This window comes from Dipodomys ordii, unplaced genomic scaffold, assembly GCF_000151885.1.
Source record: "Dipodomys ordii isolate 6190 unplaced genomic scaffold, Dord_2.0 Scaffold47, whole genome shotgun sequence".
Taxonomy (NCBI): domain Eukaryota; kingdom Metazoa; phylum Chordata; class Mammalia; order Rodentia; family Heteromyidae; genus Dipodomys; species Dipodomys ordii.
This window is the reverse complement of record NW_012267263.1, coordinates 11,500,834-11,519,439: the sequence shown is the minus strand read 5'-3', so window position 1 is coordinate 11,519,439 and position 18,606 is coordinate 11,500,834. Positions and strand designations below refer to the sequence as shown.

At 44.4% G+C, this 18,606-nt stretch overlaps 2 protein-coding genes across 2 annotated transcripts; one reads left to right on the top strand and one right to left on the bottom strand.

Moving 5' to 3' along the window:
* Positions 1-8,983: 8,983 nt before the first annotated feature.
* Ndufa1 (NADH dehydrogenase (ubiquinone) 1 alpha subcomplex, 1, 7.5kDa) lies at positions 8,984-13,931 on the bottom strand. The gene is made up of 3 exons (XM_013019857.1): positions 13,736-13,931; positions 11,600-11,689; positions 8,984-9,125 (listed from the first exon to the last, which is right to left on the bottom strand). Exons 1-3 carry the CDS (start codon positions 13,835-13,837, stop codon positions 9,105-9,107), a joined length of 213 nt encoding a protein of 70 aa, XP_012875311.1. The 5' UTR covers positions 13,838-13,931; the 3' UTR covers positions 8,984-9,104.
* Positions 13,932-14,014: 83 nt separating this feature from the next.
* Rnf113a (ring finger protein 113A) lies at positions 14,015-15,234 on the top strand. The gene has a single exon (XM_013019856.1). The coding sequence runs from the start codon at positions 14,151-14,153 to the stop codon at positions 15,180-15,182; it is 1,032 nt and encodes a 343-aa protein (XP_012875310.1). The 5' UTR covers positions 14,015-14,150; the 3' UTR covers positions 15,183-15,234.
* The last annotated feature ends 3,372 nt before the right edge of the window (positions 15,235-18,606 follow it).

Sequence of the window (18,606 nt, the reverse complement as noted above, 5' to 3'; positions counted from 1 at the left end):
AAGGAAGGAAGGAAGGAAGGAAGGAAGGAAGGAAGGAAGGAAGGAAGGAAGGAAGGAAGGAAGGAAGGGAGACAGAGACAGAGAGAGGAAGATAGAAAGAAATTCAAGGGGCTAGGAAGGTGGCTTAGTGGTAGAGTGCTTGGCTAACATGCATGAAGCCCTGGGTTCAATTCCTCAGTATCACATAAACAGAAAAGGCTAGCAATAGTGCTGTGGCTCAAGTGGTAGAGTGCTAGCCTTGAGCAAAAGAAGCCCAGGGACAGTGCCCAGGCCTTGAGTTCAAGCCCCAGAAAAGGCTAGCAATAGTGCTGTGGCTCAAGTGGTAGAGTGCTAGCCTTGAGCAAAAGAAGCCCAGGGACAATGTCCAGGCCTTGAGTTCAAGCCCCAGGACTGGCAAAAAAAAGAAAGAAACAAATTCAAGCTGGGCACTGGTAGCTCATGCCTGTAATCATAGCTACACAGGAGGCTGAGATCTGAGGATCACAGTTCAAAGCCAGCCCAGTCAGGAAAGTCTGTGACACTCTCATCTCCAATTAACCACCAGAAAATCAGAAGTGGTACTGTGGCTCAAGTGGTAGAGCACTCACCTTGAGCTGAAGAGCTCAGGGATAGTGCCTAGGTCCAGAGTTCAAGCCCCACAACCGACAAAAAGAAAAAAGAAAAGAAAAGAAAACTCAAGAAGTTACTGTCTGCTTGTGTATGTCATTCTTACTCTTTTCTTATAAATCCTAGTAGATAATGAGCATTCTCCTTTTGTAGGCATGCTTTTTTTTAATTACTCTATTCAGGATGCCTGGTATGACCTAAGTTTTATCACATTGAGAAAAACATTTGAGACCATGCTCCAATAGCTTATGCCTATAATCCTAGCTACTTGGGAAGCTGAGATCTGAAGATCTTGGTTCAAAACCAGCCAAGGCAAGGAAGTCTATGAGACTATTATTTCCAACTCACCACCAAAACGCCAGAAGTGGAGCTGTGGCTCAAGTGGTAGAGCATTAGCCTTGAGCAAAAAAAGCTAAAGGACAGCATCCAGGCCTTGAGTTCAAGCCCCAGTACCTGCACCAAGAGAAAAAAGAAAAAGAAGACAGGAGGGCAGTGGAGTCCTGCTCTCACATATTCATCTGCAATCCAGAATGTACCCGCTCTCTTTCTTGGAGTCAAGGTCTTACTATGTAGCCCAGGTTGGCCTCCAGAGCTACTCTTTTTTTTTGCCAGTCCTGGGGTTTGGACTCAGGGATTGGGCACTGTCCCTGAGTTTCTTTTGCTCAAGGCTAGCACTCTACCACTTGAGCCACAACACCACTTCTGGCTTTTTCTGTGTATGTGGCACTGAGGAATCCAACCCAGGGCTTCATGTATGCTAGGTAAGCACTCTACCACTAAGCCACATCCCCCCCACCCCCCCCCACTCTCTTTCTTGAAGGACACCCTTGTTTCCTTCTTCGTCATGATTGCTCCGCCATACTGCAAAAGGAAACCAGTTCCTATGGCCTTCAACCCAAAAATAATTTAAATGCCTTCTGAATAATTTAGGCCTTGATATTAGCATTTTATGCTCTGTTTGCCTCTGCCTCGGTTCCCTCTTGCATCTTATGGGTAGACAGGATCAGATGCTAAGGAAAATGGGGTCTATCTAGGGTATGTATGCCAGAGCAAGAAAAGGCTAAAGAATAGGTGATAAGTGTATCTAAATGCCCCTACCACTGAAAAACTGTGTCCCTGTGGCCCTTACACCATGCCTGTTTGGCCAAAGCAGTTTGCTACCAACTAGACAACCCCACAAAAAGATTTTTAGAAATTGCTCCCATTAGGAGACTTTGATGAATTATCCATACAGTGTCTTGATCCTTTGTGGAATTGCCCATTTGGTGACTTAGCTTTCAGCAAATTGTCTATTGATAAATCAAGTAGAAGCCAAATCTGTGAGCTATAACAAGCAAATGACATGGGGACTTTATGCATGGAAGACAACCTTAAGACCTTTTTCAGGGAGATTGTGCTCCAATAGGAGGGAGCAGGTGAGGATCAGGGCTCAGAGAGCAGCTGTTTTTATCTTCACACATCTGTGGACACACATTTTTCTTGAGCATCCCTCCCACTAGCGTCTCCTAGTTCTTTTTTCTTCCCTTCCCTTCCTAATAGGTGGGCAGAATGGATGGGAAGAAATGAGGGTAGGTCAAGTTTTGGGTCTGAGTGATAATTACAGAGAACCAGATCAGAACATTTTTAAGGGCTCCCCATCCTTAAGAAACCCCAATACCTGAGTGAGTGGATATGTTTGAAGCAGTAGGAGCAGTAGTTGAGGAAGCCTCAGGAGTCTCTTAGCAACTTTGATTCAAGGTTCTCGGAATGTTTACAAGTGCTGCCAGGGCAACACCAATTTCAACCAATGGGAAGCAACATTCAGTTTCAGAAATAATCAGCTGTCTTGCTTCCTAAAAGAGGAAAGTGTGAGAAAGGAAGGCAAGGCAGGGAGGGCCAACCACAGTAATCATGTGACCTGTAACAGGCCTAAGCTGGAAGAATTAAATCCAGCTTCTTTCCAGCAAATGAGCTTACAGGACTCTGTCAGGACCAGTAATGAGATATTCCTCAGCTCACATGCACTCTGCATCCTGTCACCGTGTGGCCATTTACTTACAATTGCTATACATTCATATTACACTTCAACAAACCTAGGCACAGTGTCAATCCCAGCCTGGCTGGGAATGTGGCTTAGTGGTAGAGTGCTTTTTTTTTGGGGGGGGGTCCGGTCATGGGGCCTGAACTCTGGGCCTGGGCACTGTCCCTCAGCTCTTCAGCTCAAGGCTAGCACTCTACCACTTGAGCCACAGCGCCACGTCCGGCTTTTTTCTTTTTGCTTATGTGGTGCTGAGGAATCGAACCCAGGGCCTCAGGCATGCGAGGCAAGCGCTCTACCACTGAGCCACCTTCCCAGCCCATAGAGTGCTTTGCCTTGCATGCATGAAGCCCTGGGTTCAATTCCTCAGTACCACATACACAGAAAAAGCTGGAAGTGGTGCTGTGGCTCAAGTGGTAGAGTGCTATCCTTGAGCAAAACAAACTCAAGGACAATGCCCAGGCCCTGAGTTCAAGCCCCAAACTGGCAAAAAATAAAATACAATAAAATGCCCCAATTGTTAAACCCAGAGCTGGCTGGCTTCAGGGATCTTTTTCTTTTTCCCTTTTAAATTCTGAGATTGAAGACCTCCCTTGTGTCTGACTGTTTTTTAAGATTTGTGTGTGTACATGAGTCAAGCATGAGAGACTATAACATAATGAATAGCAGCACAGAGTCAGGACCAATTTACTTCACACTTTTCTTTCTCAGTTTCCTTGTCTATAAAATGGGGGTGATATTTAAAGAAGAGGGTTTTGATGTTTTGTGGTGCTGTGGCTGGAATGTAGGACCTCACATGCGCTATACAAGCATTCTGCTACTGAGTCACATTCCCACACACTTTTTTTTTTTTGGTCGATTGTGGGGCTTGAACTCTGGGCCTGGACACTGTCCCTCAGCAATTCAGCTCAAGGCTAGTGCTCTACCACTTGAGCCATAGTGCCACTTCCAGTTTTTTGAGTGGTTTATTGGAGATAAGAGTCTCACCGGCTTTCCTGCCCAAGCTAGCTTTGAACTGTGATCCTCAGATCTCAGCCTCCTGAGTAGCTAGGATTACAGGTGTGAGCCACCAGCACCTGGCTATATTTTCCTTTTTTGAGACAAAATCTTAAAACCAGTCTGTCCTCAAACTCATAATCCTCCCACTTCCATCTCTTGAGTTCTGGGATTATAGGAATGCACCATGAAGCCCCGTATAGGCTAGCTGGTTTTGTTTGCTTTTTTCAAAAGAGGATTAAAAGAGAACAGTGGCTAAAGTCTATAGGATAAATGACTCAGAAGGCTGAGATGTGAGAACTGGTTTGAAGCTAGCCCAGGCAGGAAGGTCCATGAGACTCTAATCTTCAATAAACCACCAAAAAGCCAAAAATGGAGTTGTGGCCCAAGTGGTAGAGCACTAGCTTTGAGCACAAAAAAATTAAGGGAAGCCGGGCGCTGGTGGCTCACGCCTGTAATCCTAGCTACTCAGGAGGCTGAGATCTGAGGATCGCGGTTCAAAGCCAGCCCGGGCAGGAGAGACCGCGAGATTCCTATCTCCAATAAACCACCAGAAAACCGGAAGTGGCGCTGTAGCTCAAGTGGTAGAGTGCTCGCCTTGAGCTGAAGAGCTGAAGGACAGCGCCCAGGCCCAGAGTTCAAGCCCCATGACCGACAAAAAAAAAAAAAAAAATTAAGGGAGAGTGCTCATGTTCTGGGTTCAAGCCCCAGGACTAGTGCACAGGTGTACACAGACGCAGGCTTAAGCATATGCATATGTATGTGTCTCTATGTGCACACGCACGCACACACACAAAGAGAACAATGCTGGGTATATTATAAACTCTATAAAGGTTAGGTATTATTCCTAGCATTATTAAAATAGTAAGGATATTTTTAAATGGCATACATTTAAATGGTCATAACTTGTGAAACAAAGTTATTGACCCTGTGCCAGAATTCAGCTTTATTATTCCATGACATTCCCAAATCTCAGAACCCTTGACCTGAGCCATGCTATGTGAATGGAGTGGTTGCTAATCATGTGAGAATTACTGTCAATTCTAGCAAAGGAAAAGTGCATGATTTGCGGGGGCTGGGAATGTAGCTTAGTGATACAGTGCTTGCATAGCATTCATGAAGCCCTGGGTTTGATTCCTCAGTACCACATAAACAGAAAAAGCCTGAAGTGGCACTGTGGCTCAAGTAGTAATGTTAGCCTTGAGCAAAAGGACAGTGTCCAGGCCGAGTTCAACACCATAGGACTGGCACACACAAAAAAGTGTTTTGTTTTTGTTACTTTTGTTTGCTTGCTTTTTTCCTGCTCTGCTTTATTTTTCAGATAGTGTTAGGTACTTTTGCCCAAGCTGCTCTTCAACCACTATCCTCCTACTTATCTGCCTCCTGCACAGCTGGGATTTTAGGTGGTAAACACCAGCACATTTAGTGGAAAATGTTGTTAAATGCTTTCATGGTAGAGCTAGGAGAGATTATTTTTCAGCAGATTTTTTAAAAATGGGCCGGGAAGGTGGTTCAGTGGTAGAGTGCTTGCCTCCCATGCATGGGACCCTGGGTTTGATTCTTCAGCACCACGTAAACAGAAAAGGCCAGAAGTGGCGCTGTGGCTCAAGTGGTAGAGCACTAGCCTTGAGCTGCAGAGCTAAGAGACAGTGCGCAGGCCCAGAGTTCAAGCTCCAAGACTGAACGAGAAAAAAAAAACCTGAGCTGGGAATGTGGCTTAGTGGTAGAGGCTTACCTAGCATGCATGAAGCTCTGGGTTCAATTCCTCAGTACCACATACACAGAAAAAGCCAGAAGTGATGCTGTGGCTCATTGTAGAGCCCTAGCCTTGAGCAAAAAGAAGCTCATGGACAGTGCCCAGGCCCACAGTTCAAGCCCCAGGACTGGCCAAAAAAAAAAAAAAATTATTTGAAGCAAGAGCTTATTAAACTCCACAGCTGGAACCTTGCTGGCTACCCCAAGCCAAGATGTGGACAAATTCTGGATATAAAGTCTAGCCAGTACAAACAGTGTAAGTACCTGTAACGTGTCAGGTGGTAGACTTGTGAAGTAAAGCTAAGGCACACTTCCTGCCCTCACTGACCCAGCCGGTTTGGGAAGATAGGGTGCTGACATGAAAAAATAACTATCAAGTCAAAGCAGAGGACAGTGAAATGTCCGATTCAAACACAGGCCCCTTGGGTTTGGGCAGAGTTTTTATTTTTTATTTATTTTTATTTTTTGCCAGTCCTGCGACTTGAACGCTGGGCCTGAGCACTGTCCCTGAGCTTTTGTGCTAAAGGCTAGCGCTTTACCACAGTTCCACTTCTAGCTTTTTGTTTATGTTTTCGTTTTTTTGGGTCCGGTCGTGGGGCCTGAACTCTGGGCTTGGGCGCTGTCCCTCAACTCTTCAGCTCAAGGCTAGCACTCTACCACTTGAGCCACAGCACCACTTTCGGCTTTTTTCTATTTGCTTATGTGGTGCTGTGGAATCGAACCCAGGGCCTCAAGCATGCAAGGCAAGCGCTCTACCACTGAGCCACCTTCCCAGCCCCTAGCTTTTTGTTTAATTCGATGAGTCTCACAGACTTTCTTGCCGGGGCTGGGTTCAAACTGCCATCCTTAGATCTCAGCTTCCTTAGTAGCTAGGATTACAGGCCAGGAGTCATGTCGCTGAATGAAATTGCCTCAAGTGAAGAAGGCCACCAGGCCATCCTGGGAAAGGGGAAGAAGGTGAAGAGCCCAGGGCCTTTCCTAAGCTGTCCATTCCTTAAGAGTGAAGGCCACTGACCAGGGTACTGTGCTGGTCAGGCCTATAGACTGGGGTACTAAACTGGTCAAACTCAGAACATCCCACTCATCTTTGAGCATGAGTGTCACACTGCACAAAGCTTAGAACAGTTACGAGCAAAGCCATTTCTGGATAGCTGGATTCCCAGTGAAAATACCTACCTATTGTAGGCTGCTTCTCAAGACATCAGATGAAAATTACAGGGTTGCCACAGAGACCTAACCCACTATGTCCCAAATATTAAGTTTCCCATGGCTATATGGCAGATAACACCCAAAGGGATAAAGTACACCAAAGAAACTCTTACTCACATGATCAATAGTTTCATTTTCTTGGGGGTAATAATGTTCAGTGTTCCCAATGTCTTTCTTGCCTTCTTCCTATTGTCTTGGGGAGTACATTTCTTTCAGGTCATAGTCAAAATTGGACACATTTGAAAATTGTATTACCTAACCACTTACTAGCCAAATACAATTGGTAACCCATGTCCTGTAGAACTAAAGAAGGCACTAATTTAAAAAAATCAACAACTGGCCGGGCACCAGTGGCTCCTGCCTGTAATCCTAGCTACTCAGGAGGCTGAGATCTGAGGATTGCGGTTCAAAGCCAGCCCAAGCAGGAAAGTCCGTGAGACTCTTATCTCCAATAAACCACTGGAAAACCGGAAGTGGCACTGTGGCTCAAGTGGTAGAGCACTCGCCTTGAGCTGAAGAGCTGAGGGACAGCGCCCAGGCCCAGAGTTCAAGCCCCATAACCTACCAAAAAAAAAAAAAATCAACAACTGCTCCAATCCAGAGCCATTTACATGCTAGGCAACAGCTCTCTCACTGAATTATATCCCAGCCCCCTAACTGGAATTTTAAACATTGATGATATAGGGCTGAGAATGTGGGTTAGTGGTAGAGTGCTTGTCTAACATGCGTGAAGCCCTGGGTTCAATTCCTCAGTACCATATAAACAGAAAAAGCCAGAAGTGGCGCTGTGGCTAAGCAGTAGATTGCTAACCTTGAGCAAAAGAAGCTCAAGGACTGTCTGGGAACGTGGTTTCGTGGTAGAGTGTTTGCCTGGCATGCATGAAGCCCTGGGTTTGATTCCTCATTAGCACATTAACAGAAAAAGCGAGAAGTGGTGTTGTGGCTCAAATGGTAGAGTGCTAGCCTTGAGCTTTGAGAGGATCAGGATCAGTTCAAGCTGCAGGACTGGCAAAAAAAAAAATTGACTACTTAGAAAAGGAACTAGAGGAAAAAACACAACTTTCCCCCCACATTATTCTAGCAATCTCTGACTAAATGTTAAAAACAAACAAAACAAAACAAAAACACAAAAACTATTGTGACTCTTGCCTTATAATCCCAGCTACTCAGGAAGCTGAGATCTGAGGATCAAAGTTCAAAGCCAGTCCCAGTAGAAAAGACCACGAAACTCTCCAACTGACCAGTAAAGACCCTGGAATGGCTGGGCGCCAGTGGCTCACACCTGTAATTCTAACTACTCAGGAGGCTGAGATCTGAGGATCACAGTTCAAAGCCAGCAAGGGCAGGAAGGCCCATGAGAACCTTATCTCCAATTAATCACCAAAAAAAGCTGGAAGTAGAGCTGTGGCTCAAGTGGTAGAGTGCTAACCTTGAGCAAAAAAGCTCAGAGACAGTGTCTAGGCCTCAGTCCAAGCCCCAGGACTGGCACAAAAAGCCAGGAATAGATATGTGGCTCAAGCAGCAAAGTACCAGCCCTGGGCAAAAAACTAAGGGATAGCACCTAAGCCCTTAGTTCAGGCCCTTCTTCTGGCACAGACATGCACAAGCACACATACAAAATCTATTACAATGTTTAAAAGTATCTATGAAGTATTAGATGCTACACACAAAGATAGGTGTGTGGTATACACTATATAAGTTCACAAGCATTGATGGGATTGTCTGCTAGCATTTTATAAAGGTAATAAAGCTACATTAGGTAGACTGATTGATTTGGTATAGGTTTTTGAAGAAATGCCTCTGGGGAGGAACACAAAGGTGCAATGCCTATGTGCATGTGATCATATAAAATAATATTTATAAAATGAACTCCAGGAAATAGAAACAAGAGGGTTTTTTCTTCAATGCTGTTTTTCTTTTATTTTCTTTTTGTTGTGGTTGTTCATTTATCTGGGAGATAAAGAAATGGAGGGACAAAGGGTGAACAAATGCAGCAGTGTTACTCAATAGAGACTATGTTGAAAATGAACGATACAAAATTTTGTGAGTGGACACAGGAAGGAAAAACTTGGAGAAAGTGAGGGAAGGGGTGACAGTGTTCAGAAAGAAACGCACTCATTACCTGACTTATGTAACTGTAACCCCTCTGTACGTTACCTTTATAATGACAGTAAAAAACATTTTTCAAAAGAAATGCCTCTGATAAATGCAGTCATGGTATTCAATATACACTATGTAAAGAATGAACTATGTAACTTGGGGGCAGGAATGGGAAGGAGAAACGGGGGGGGGGAAGTGAAAGAAGAGGCAACATTGTTCAAGAAGCAATGTACTCATTACCTGATTTATGGAATTATAACCCTCTGTATAACAACTTAATAATAAAAAAAGAAATGCCTCTGATATTATGCTTCTGATGTTTATTTATTTGTTAAGCATTACATAGAATAATGCATAACCATTTAGCAAGAGCTGATGACTATAACTGAGTCATTTTTGCATCAATCAGGAAACTGCTTCCTTAATCAATGTTCTCCAAGCCCTGAAAAAGTTTAAAAAGGAGATTGTGAAAATGCTGTTCCTGTTAGATATATCATATTCTTTATTTCCAGTGTCATAGAACAATTTTTCTATTAGAGAAAATAATTTCATATCCCACGTTTCTCTAACAGAAAAATATGCAATTTAACTTAATTTTATAATCACTAAAGAATCTATAATGATTCCATTTTACATTTCTTAACATATTGCTTTGTACAAAAAGACCCTCCTCCCACCACAATCAAAATTAAAGTCAAGCAACTATTTACCAGCTGCATCCTTATACAAAGCTCCCTTAAAAAATCAGGAAAAAAATCTGTTTGACAAGGTAACTTCCAATAAGCTGGGCACCAGTGTCTCATGCCTATAAGTCTAGCCACTCAGGAGGCTGAGATCTGAAGATCAAGGTTCAAAGCCAGTCCAGGCAGAAAAGTACCCATTAGACTCTTATCTTCTATTAGCTACTCAAAAACTAAAAGTGGAGCTGTGGCTCAAAATGGGTAGAATGCTAGCCTTGTGCAAAAGAGCTCAGGGACAACACCCAGGCCCTGAATTCAAGCCCCACAACAAACACCCCCCGCCCTCCCCAAAAAAGCAACTGCCAATAAACAGTACACACTATTATTCTCATTCCATTTTTTTTACAAATGCTTATATTGTCTTAAAACAAAAATCATTTCCTTAGGTTGGTAAGGAAATAAAAGAGCCAGAATTCAAGTACAGAGACTCAATTTCAAAACTTTTGCCCAGTAAGCACTAACTACTCATTCATTCAAAAGGCCTACTGGGGCTGGGAAGGTGGCTCAGTGGTAGAGCGCTTGCCTTGCATGCCTGAGGCCCTGGGTCCAATTCCTCAGCACCACGTAAGCAGAAGAAAAAAAAAAGGCTAGGAAGATGGCTCAGTGGTAGAGCGCTTGCCTTGCATGCATGATGCCCTGGGTTCGATTCCTCAGCACCACATAAGCAGGAAAAAAAAGCCAGAAGTGGCGCTATGGCTCAAGTGGTAGAGCGCTAGCCTTGAGCTGAAGAGCTGAGGGACAGCGCCCAGGCCCAGAGTTCAGGCCCCACGACGACCCCAAAAAAAAAAAAAAGGCCTACTATATCTTACTCAGTTCACAATCAAAATGCTTCAGAATCTACAATAGTGACAACGTTTCTTCCAGGTTATTAAAATAAGTTTTGGGGTGACTGTCCAAAAAGAAATGCACTCTTTATCTGACTTATGTCACTGTAAGCCCTCTGTACATTACCTTTATAATAACAATAAAAAAATTTTTTTAAGTTTGGTGCTGCAGGAGGAATCAACTTGAGAGGAGAAGTCTTTACATGCCGAGTGATTCTGATAGTTCTGTGGGACTTTACTATGAGAAACACAGCTCTAGATAAGTATATGTGGTCATCCCCATTATGTGCACAGGTATGTTCTAAAACTCCCAAAAGATATCTGTACCCATAGAGATTACCAAACCCTGTATGCACTATTTTTAACAATGGGTACTGAAATCACTGAAAGAAAAACTGCAGGGCTGGGAAAGTGGCTCAGTGGTAGAGCGCTTGCCTTGCATGCATGAGGCCCTGGGTTTGATTCCTTAGCACCACATAAGCAAAAAGGAAAAAGCCGGAAGTGGCGCTGTGGCTCAAGTGGTAGAGCGCTAGCCTTGAGCTGAAGAGCTGAGGGACAGCACCCAGGCCCGGAGTTCAGGCCCCACGACCGGACCCAAAAAAAAAAAAAAGAAAAAGAAAAAGAAAAACTGCAACTAAGGGGTCTATTTACTATCTGTGTTCATTAAATTTGGTTCTCAATAGCACTATGCTAAGAGACAAGTTACCTAGGCTGAACCTTTATAGTATTATTCATTCACTCTGACCCTCTGAATTCTCATCTATAAAATATTTGCCATACACAAAACTTTTTGAAAACAATCCAGATTATAGAAAGAGCAATCACAAACCAAAAAGGAGAAAAAAAAAAAAAACTAGAAAAGGTAAAGGAAGGCAAATATTTCACAAGATAAAAATACAAAAGATGGGGCTGGGAATCTGGCTTACTGGTAGAGTGCTTGCCTAGCATGCATGAAGCCCTGTATTTGATTCCTTAGTACCACATAAACATAAAAAGCCAGAAGTGGTGCTGTGGCTCAAGTGCTAGAATGCTTGTCTTGAGCAAAAGAAGCTCAGGGACAGTGCTCAGGCCCTGAATTCAAGCCTCAGGATTGGCAAAAAAAAAAAAAAAAAAAGACATCATATATGTAAGGGTGCTCACTTCACTATCAGAAAATGAAAAGTAAGTACTATGAAGGCCGGGAAGGTGGTCGGTGGTAGAGTGCTTGCCTAGCATGCATGAGGCCCTGGGTTCAATTCCTCATCAACACATAAGCAGAAAAAGCAGAAAAAAAAGTACTGTATTATTTTTCCCAAGGCATCACCAGAGCCCACCATAATCCTGGTAGATAACAACCATCAGAGTCATCTTACCTTGGACACATAGTAACGGTTGACTCCAGAGACACGTCTATCTCTTTCCATTACAGCCCAGTGGTAAGGAAAATAGGTCATCCTTTTTTCCTTCAAATGGAAGACAAGTATTGCAGTTTATAAAGATGGTCTAGAAGTTGGATTTCACTTCTTTCTTGCTTTCTTTCTTTCTTTCCTTTCTTTCTTTTTGGTTGGTCGTGGGGCCTGAATTCTGGGCCTGGGCGGCACTGTCCCTCAGCTCTTTAGATCAAGGCTAGCACTCTACCACTTGAGCCACAGTGCCACTTCTGGCTTTTTCTGCTTATGTGGTGCTAAGGAATCAAACCCAGGGCCTCATGCATGCAAGGTAAGCATCTACCCCTGAGCCACCTTCCCAGCCCAGGATTTTAAGACTTTCAAGAAGTGACAAGCCAAGCTGGGCGCTGGTGGCTCACGCCTGTAATCCTAGCTACTCAGGAGGCTGAGATCTGAGGATCGCGGTTCAAAGCCAGCCCGGGCAGGAAAGACCACCAGAAAACCGGAAGTGGCGCTGTAGCTCAAGTGGTAGAGCGCTTGCCTTGAGCTGAAGAGCTGAGGGACAGCGCCCAGGCCCAGAGTTCAAGCCCCAGGGCCGACAAAAAAAAAAAAAAAGAAGTGACAAGCCAGATGTTGGTGGCTTATGCCTATACTCCTAGCTACTCAGGAGGCTGAAATCTGAGGATGGTAGCTTTATGCCAGCCCTGGGAGGAAAATCCACCTCCCAACCAGAAGTGAGCACTAGCCTTGTGCAACAAGAGCTCAGGGTCAGTGTACAGGCCCTGAATTCAAGCCTCAGGACCACCCCCCCCCCAAAAAAAAAGATGACAAACTAGAAAAACAGAATCATCATCACTGTAATAAAAAAAAGCCAATGTATAACCAAAATCTAACAAATAAAACTCGACCACTAAAATTTAGGATTAACTTTAAAAATCCTGGGGCTAAGATTATGGCTCTGGGGTAGAGCACCTGCTTAGTAAGTGTGAGGCCTTGGGTTCAAACCCTAATACTGCCAAGAAAAAAAAAATGTGGTAGCTGTCTTCTTACAGTTCTTATTTTTACAAACATCATTTTTTTTCCTTTCTTGTGTTTTTTTGAACCTTTTAAAAAATTATTTTATTGTGAAAATGTCCTATAGAGGGGCTACAATTACATGGACAAGATAATGAGTACATTTATTTTTTGTTGTTGTTGTTGTTGGTCGTAGGGCTTGAACTCTGGGTCTGCGCGCTGTCCCTCAGCTCTTCAGCTCAAGGCGAGAGCTCTACCGCTTGAGCCACAGCGCCACTTCCGATTTTCTAGTTGTTTATTGGAAATAAGAGTCTCACGCTGGCTTTGAACTGCGATCCTCAGATCTCAGCCTCCAGAGTAGCTAGGATTACAGGCGTGAGCCACCGGCAACCAGCTGTGAGAACATTTCTTATCAAGCATTGTAGCCTCCTCCTTTGTTTCCTCTTCCCATCCCTTCCCATCCTCCCCCGTCCCCCCCATTTTCTTGTGTTTTAATATGTGCAAATTGCTGCCTTTTGTGATCCTAAGGAACAATAAAGGTAGATCACACTGAAGAACAATGCCAAATCCAAAAAGCAAACCAACGTAAAACTAGACCATAATGAGTGGAAAGTAAAAAATCCTTCCGTGATTTCCCTGCAGAATAAAGTAGGGGAAAAATTTAAGTGTGTGTGGAGGTATAGGAGAAATAGGTGTAGTGTACACTTGTAATCCCAGCACTTGAGAGACTGAGACCATCAAATTTGCTAGCCTGGGCTAGGACCATAAGTCTAGAAAAGGAGAGGAGCTAAGGGTAGGGGGAAAAAGTAAGAAATGTATAGACATGTAGATGTGAGAAATTAAAACCCAAGTCAACAATAACGGAGACGTGAGGTCAGAAGGAGCGACAAGATTCTCGTTGGCCTAGGAATTTGGACCTACGTCAAATCTACCGTTCCAGATTCCGAGTGGTTACTCAGCTCGGCGCCCGGTCTTTCCAAGCCCCAAACTAGCTGTTTCTGGCTAAAGGATGTGTTTTCCTCCGGGCACCTTGGAGAGCGCCTGCGCGGCCGGTCGCCCCACCCCCACTACCGGCAGCGGAGTCGGCCTCGTGCCGGTAAACCTTACCTTGCCTCCGTTAGTGAACTTATGTATGTAAGAAGTGGACACTCCCGGAATGACCAGGCACACGCCCATGATGAGCAGTCCCGGGACAATCTCGAACCACATCCCGGACCGGTTATTTAGATCCAAATCCTTTCCTCCAACGCCTTAAAGGTGACCGAACTACGGTTACCTTCTCCGCAAACCCCGCGACACCACGCGAGAGGGGCGGTGCCACGTACGTCTTCGCGAGAAGAGACGGGGTCCGCCAAGGCTCAAAAAGGTACTATCGCTCGCGCAGCTGCACTCGCTTTCCGGCATTTCATAGATCAGCTTCTTTTCGCTCCGCTCTGATTTACGGCAAAGCAGACGGCATTTAAGGAAGGGGCTCGGGGCCACCTTGCACTCCGCATCAGTTTCAAAGCTCTGAGAATCGCAGATGGCAGAGCAACTTTCACCAGGCAAGTCGACAGACCGGGTCTGTACCTTCCTTTTCAAAAAGCCTGTGCGGAAAGGAGCTGCAGGCCGCAGAAAGCGGCGGATCTGTGAGCCGGAACCCGGAGAAAGTAGCAGCAGCAGCGATGAAGGCAGCACTGTGGTTCGACCGGAGAAGAAGCGGGCGACCCACAATCCAATGATCCAGAAAACCCGGGGCAGCGGCAAACCCAAAGCAGCCTACGGTACACTAAGTAGCGAGGAGGAAGAGGAAAATGCGCCCGAGAGCCTCGGCGTGGTCTACAAGTCCACCCGCTCTGCGAAACCTGTGGGGCCAGAAGATATGGGAGCGACAGCTGTATACGAGCTGGACACAGAGAAGGAACGTGACGCACAGTCTATCTTTGAGCGTAGCCAGAAGATCCAGGAGGAGCTGAGGGGCAAGGAAGATGACAAGATCTATCGGGGAATCAATAACTACCAGAAATTCATGAAACCCAAGGATACATCCATGGGCAATGCCTCCTCCGGCATGGTGAGGAAGGGCCCCATCCGAGCTCCCGAGCACCTACGTGCCACGGTACGCTGGGATTACCAGCCCGACATCTGTAAAGACTACAAAGAGACTGGCTTCTGCGGCTTCGGAGATAGCTGCAAATTCCTCCACGACCGTTCAGATTACAAGCACGGGTGGCAGATCGAACGTGAGCTTGATGAAGGTCGCTATGGTATCTACGAGGACGAAAACTACGAAGTGGGAAGCGATGATGACGAAATACCATTCAAGTGTTTCATCTGTCGCCAGACCTTCCAAAACCCAGTTGTCACCAAGTGCAAGCATTATTTCTGCGAGAGCTGTGCACTGCAGCATTTCCGCACGACCCCACGCTGTTATGTCTGTGACCAGCAGACCAATGGCGTCTTCAATCCTGCCAAAGAATTGATTGCTAAACTGGGAAAACATCGAGCGACGACGGAGGATGATGCTTCTGATTTCCCAGAAGACCCCGAGGAAGGTCCGATTCCCATCACTTAGGTTTAACATTATTATCAAATGTCAAAATAAATATTTCGCTGTTCATTTTGGACTCCGTGTCCTTTCTGTTTTAGAAAACTAACAGAAGATAGGTAGTGATGGAGGGTCGTGGATTAAATGCTTCGAGGTGGGTGTTACCTGAATTTTAGTTTTGGGATAAATACTTGCTCTGTGTTTATTTTTAGAAGCATCTTCCATAAATGATGAGGATGGGAGAAGTTGGAGAAAAGAGCTAGTATTATGTGTGAAGTAACGAATTCTCTCATGTAAGCAATAACTGAACCGTTTGGGTGTGAGTGTGGGTGTGCACGCGTATGCTCCTACTGGAGCTTGAACTCGGCCTGGACGCTGTTCCTTGGTTTTTGTGCTCAATGCTTATGCTCTATGACTTGAGCCACACTTCCACTTACAGCTTTTTGCTGATGATCAAACCACGATCATCAGATATCAGCCTCCTGAGTACCTTGGATTACAGACGTGAGCTACCGGTGCACAGCTCTGAACCTACTTTTTTTTTAATTAATTTACGGTATTGTTCTTATTAGAGGTAATGTGCAGAGGGATTACAATTACAAGTCAAGTAATGAGTATATTTCCTTTTGTACAGTGTGTGTGTGTTTATATGATAAGTCTTGAAGTTTAGGTGAATATTCTAAATTTGATAGGTTTTTAATTTAATTTTTATTTAAATTTTATTGTAGACATACAGAGAAGTTATGTTACATAAGTCAGGTAATGAGTACATTTCTTTTTGAACAGTATTACCCCCTCCTCATTTTCTCCCACTTTTTTCCCTCCCAATCCCCCCTCATGCAGTGTCTTCTGTCCCCTTGACTCTTTTTTTTTTTTTTGTCGGTTGTGGGGCTTGAACTCTGGACTTGGGCATTGTCCCTGCGCTAGCGCTCTACCTCTTGAGCCACAGCGCCTCTTCCGGTTTTGTAGTGGTTTACTGGAAACCAGAGTCTTATGGACTTTCCTGCTCAGGCTGGCTTTGAACCGTGGTCCTCAGATCTTAGCTTCCTGAGTAGCTAGGATTACAGGGAGCCACTGGCACCCAGTGAACCTATTTATTAGATCACTTTGTTTAAGCATAGTTTAAACGTGCTTTGCAGCATAATCTCTTTAAAATACGTCTGACAGTAGAGGTGTGGCTCACTGGTAAATTGCTCCTTTAGCAAATATGAGACACTGAATACAAACTTCAGTACAGCCAAAAAATAAATAAATAAATAAAAATAAGAAGCATCAGAGTCCAGGAGTTGAGACAGGAACCAACGCCACAATGCATATGTGGAGAGTGGTCCTTGCTCTGTTTGGGGGTGGTCTTTGCTTTCTTTGAAGTACTTGTAGGGAATCCCCATTTCTATGGATGATAAAAGTGCTCTGTACTGTGCTGTGCAGTATTATGATAGCATCTTACCTTACGTGGAGGTTGAGTGCAAGAAATGGGGCTAGAGGCTAAGGTTTTGAGTGTTCACAGTCCAGACTGAACTTTCAAACTTGAGGGGACAAAAGCTTATTTTATAATCCAGTGTCCATTTTGTAATCCATGGAAATAACCATGTTCCAACAGACTCTTAATAGAGTGGACCATACCCTCTTTTTTTAATTTTTTATTGTTATTAATATTTTTTAAATCTTTTATTGTTATAAAGGTGATGTACGGGGGGGCGGCGGGTAACAGTTACATTAAGTCAGGTAATGAGTATACTTTTTTTTGTCGATAGTGGGGCTTGAACTCTGGGCTTGGGCACTGTCCCTCAGCTCTTCAGCTCAAGGCTAGCACTCTACCACTTGAGCCACAGTGCCACTTCCGGTTTAGTAGTGGTTTATTGGAGATAAGATTCTCACGGACTTTCCTGCCCGGGCTGGCTTTGAACTGTGATCTTCAGATCTCAGCCTCCTAAGTAGCTAAGATTACAGTGAGCCACCAGCGCCCAGCCAAGTATACTTCTTTTTGGACCCGTTCCCTTGCTCTCTCTCAGTTTTTCTCTCTTGTCCCCAAGACCCTCTTAAAGTTAGTCACTATTCCTAGTACTTGGCATGTAGAAATATAACAATAAAGGGCTGGGAAGGTGGCTCAGTGGTAGAGCACTTGCCTTGCAATGCATGAGGCCCTGGGTTCGATTCCTCAGCACCACATAAGCAAAAAGAAAAAAGCCGGAAGTGGCGCTGTGGCTCAAGTGGTAGAGCGCTAGCCTTGAGCTGAAGAGCTGAGGGACAGCGCCCAGGCCCAGAGTTCAGGCCCCACGACTGGACCCAAAAAAAAAATCTATTAAACAAAAAGAAATATAATAATAAGACCAGGAGATTTAAGAAGGGAGATTCAGGACTGGGAATGTGGCTTAGTGGTAGAGCCTAGCATGCATGCAGCCCTGGGTTTGATTCCTCAGTATCACATACACAGAAGAAACTGGAAGTGGTGCTGTGGCTCAAGTGGTTTGGTGCTAGTCTAGCAAAAGGAGTTCAGGGACAGCCCAGGCCCTGAGTTCAAGCTCCGGGACAGCTAAATAATAATAATAAAATAAATTTAAATGAACCACGGGAAAGTAAAATAGGCTACATTGGGGATCAGGTATCAGCCATCAGGAGTGAGGAAGACCAACAGAGAGGGTGGATATGGTCCAAGTATTTTATATCCATATATGAAAACAGAGCAATGATGCCTGTTGAAATGTTTTAAGTAACAATGAGATGTACAAGTGGTTACGTCAAAAAACGAACTTTACAACTTTGGCGGGGGGGAGTTGAGAAGGGATAGGAAGGAGAAACAAAGGAGGAAGCAATAACACTTGATAAGAAATGTATTCATTATCTTGCCCATATAATTGTAACTCCTGTACGGTATTTTCATAATAAAAAAAATTTAAAAAAGAAACGGGGAGGGCCAGGCACTGGTGGCTCAGGAGGATGAGATGTAAGGATTACGGTTCAAAGCCAGCCCAGACAGGAAAATCCACGAAAGTCTTATCTCCAATTAACCACCAAAAAACTGGAAGCGGCACTGTGGCTCAAGTTGTAGAGCGCTTGCCTTGAGCTTCTCCAGGAGAGAAATTGTAAAAATTAAGGTTCATATGTCTGTGTAGGTAGTTTAGGTGTTTTCTGCTTTTCTAGCATGTATTCCTAGCACTTGAGAGGCTGGAGCAGAAACATCTTCAGTTCAAGGACAGCTTGGCCTACACATCAAGACCCTGTTTTTTGTTTTTTAAAGATGTTCAGGTTACTAGCTTTCTGTTTATTTTCATGTTTTCACTGATGGGGATGGTACCCAGAGCCTCATGCATGCTAGGCAAGTGTTCTATCACTAAGCTTCATCCCCAGCCTTCTTTTCCTTTAATTTGGTTTAATAAACACTTTTTAAATGGTGGTCTATTATAACCAACCTTTTTTCTTTCTTTATTGGGATATAAATAGTGGTGGTGAT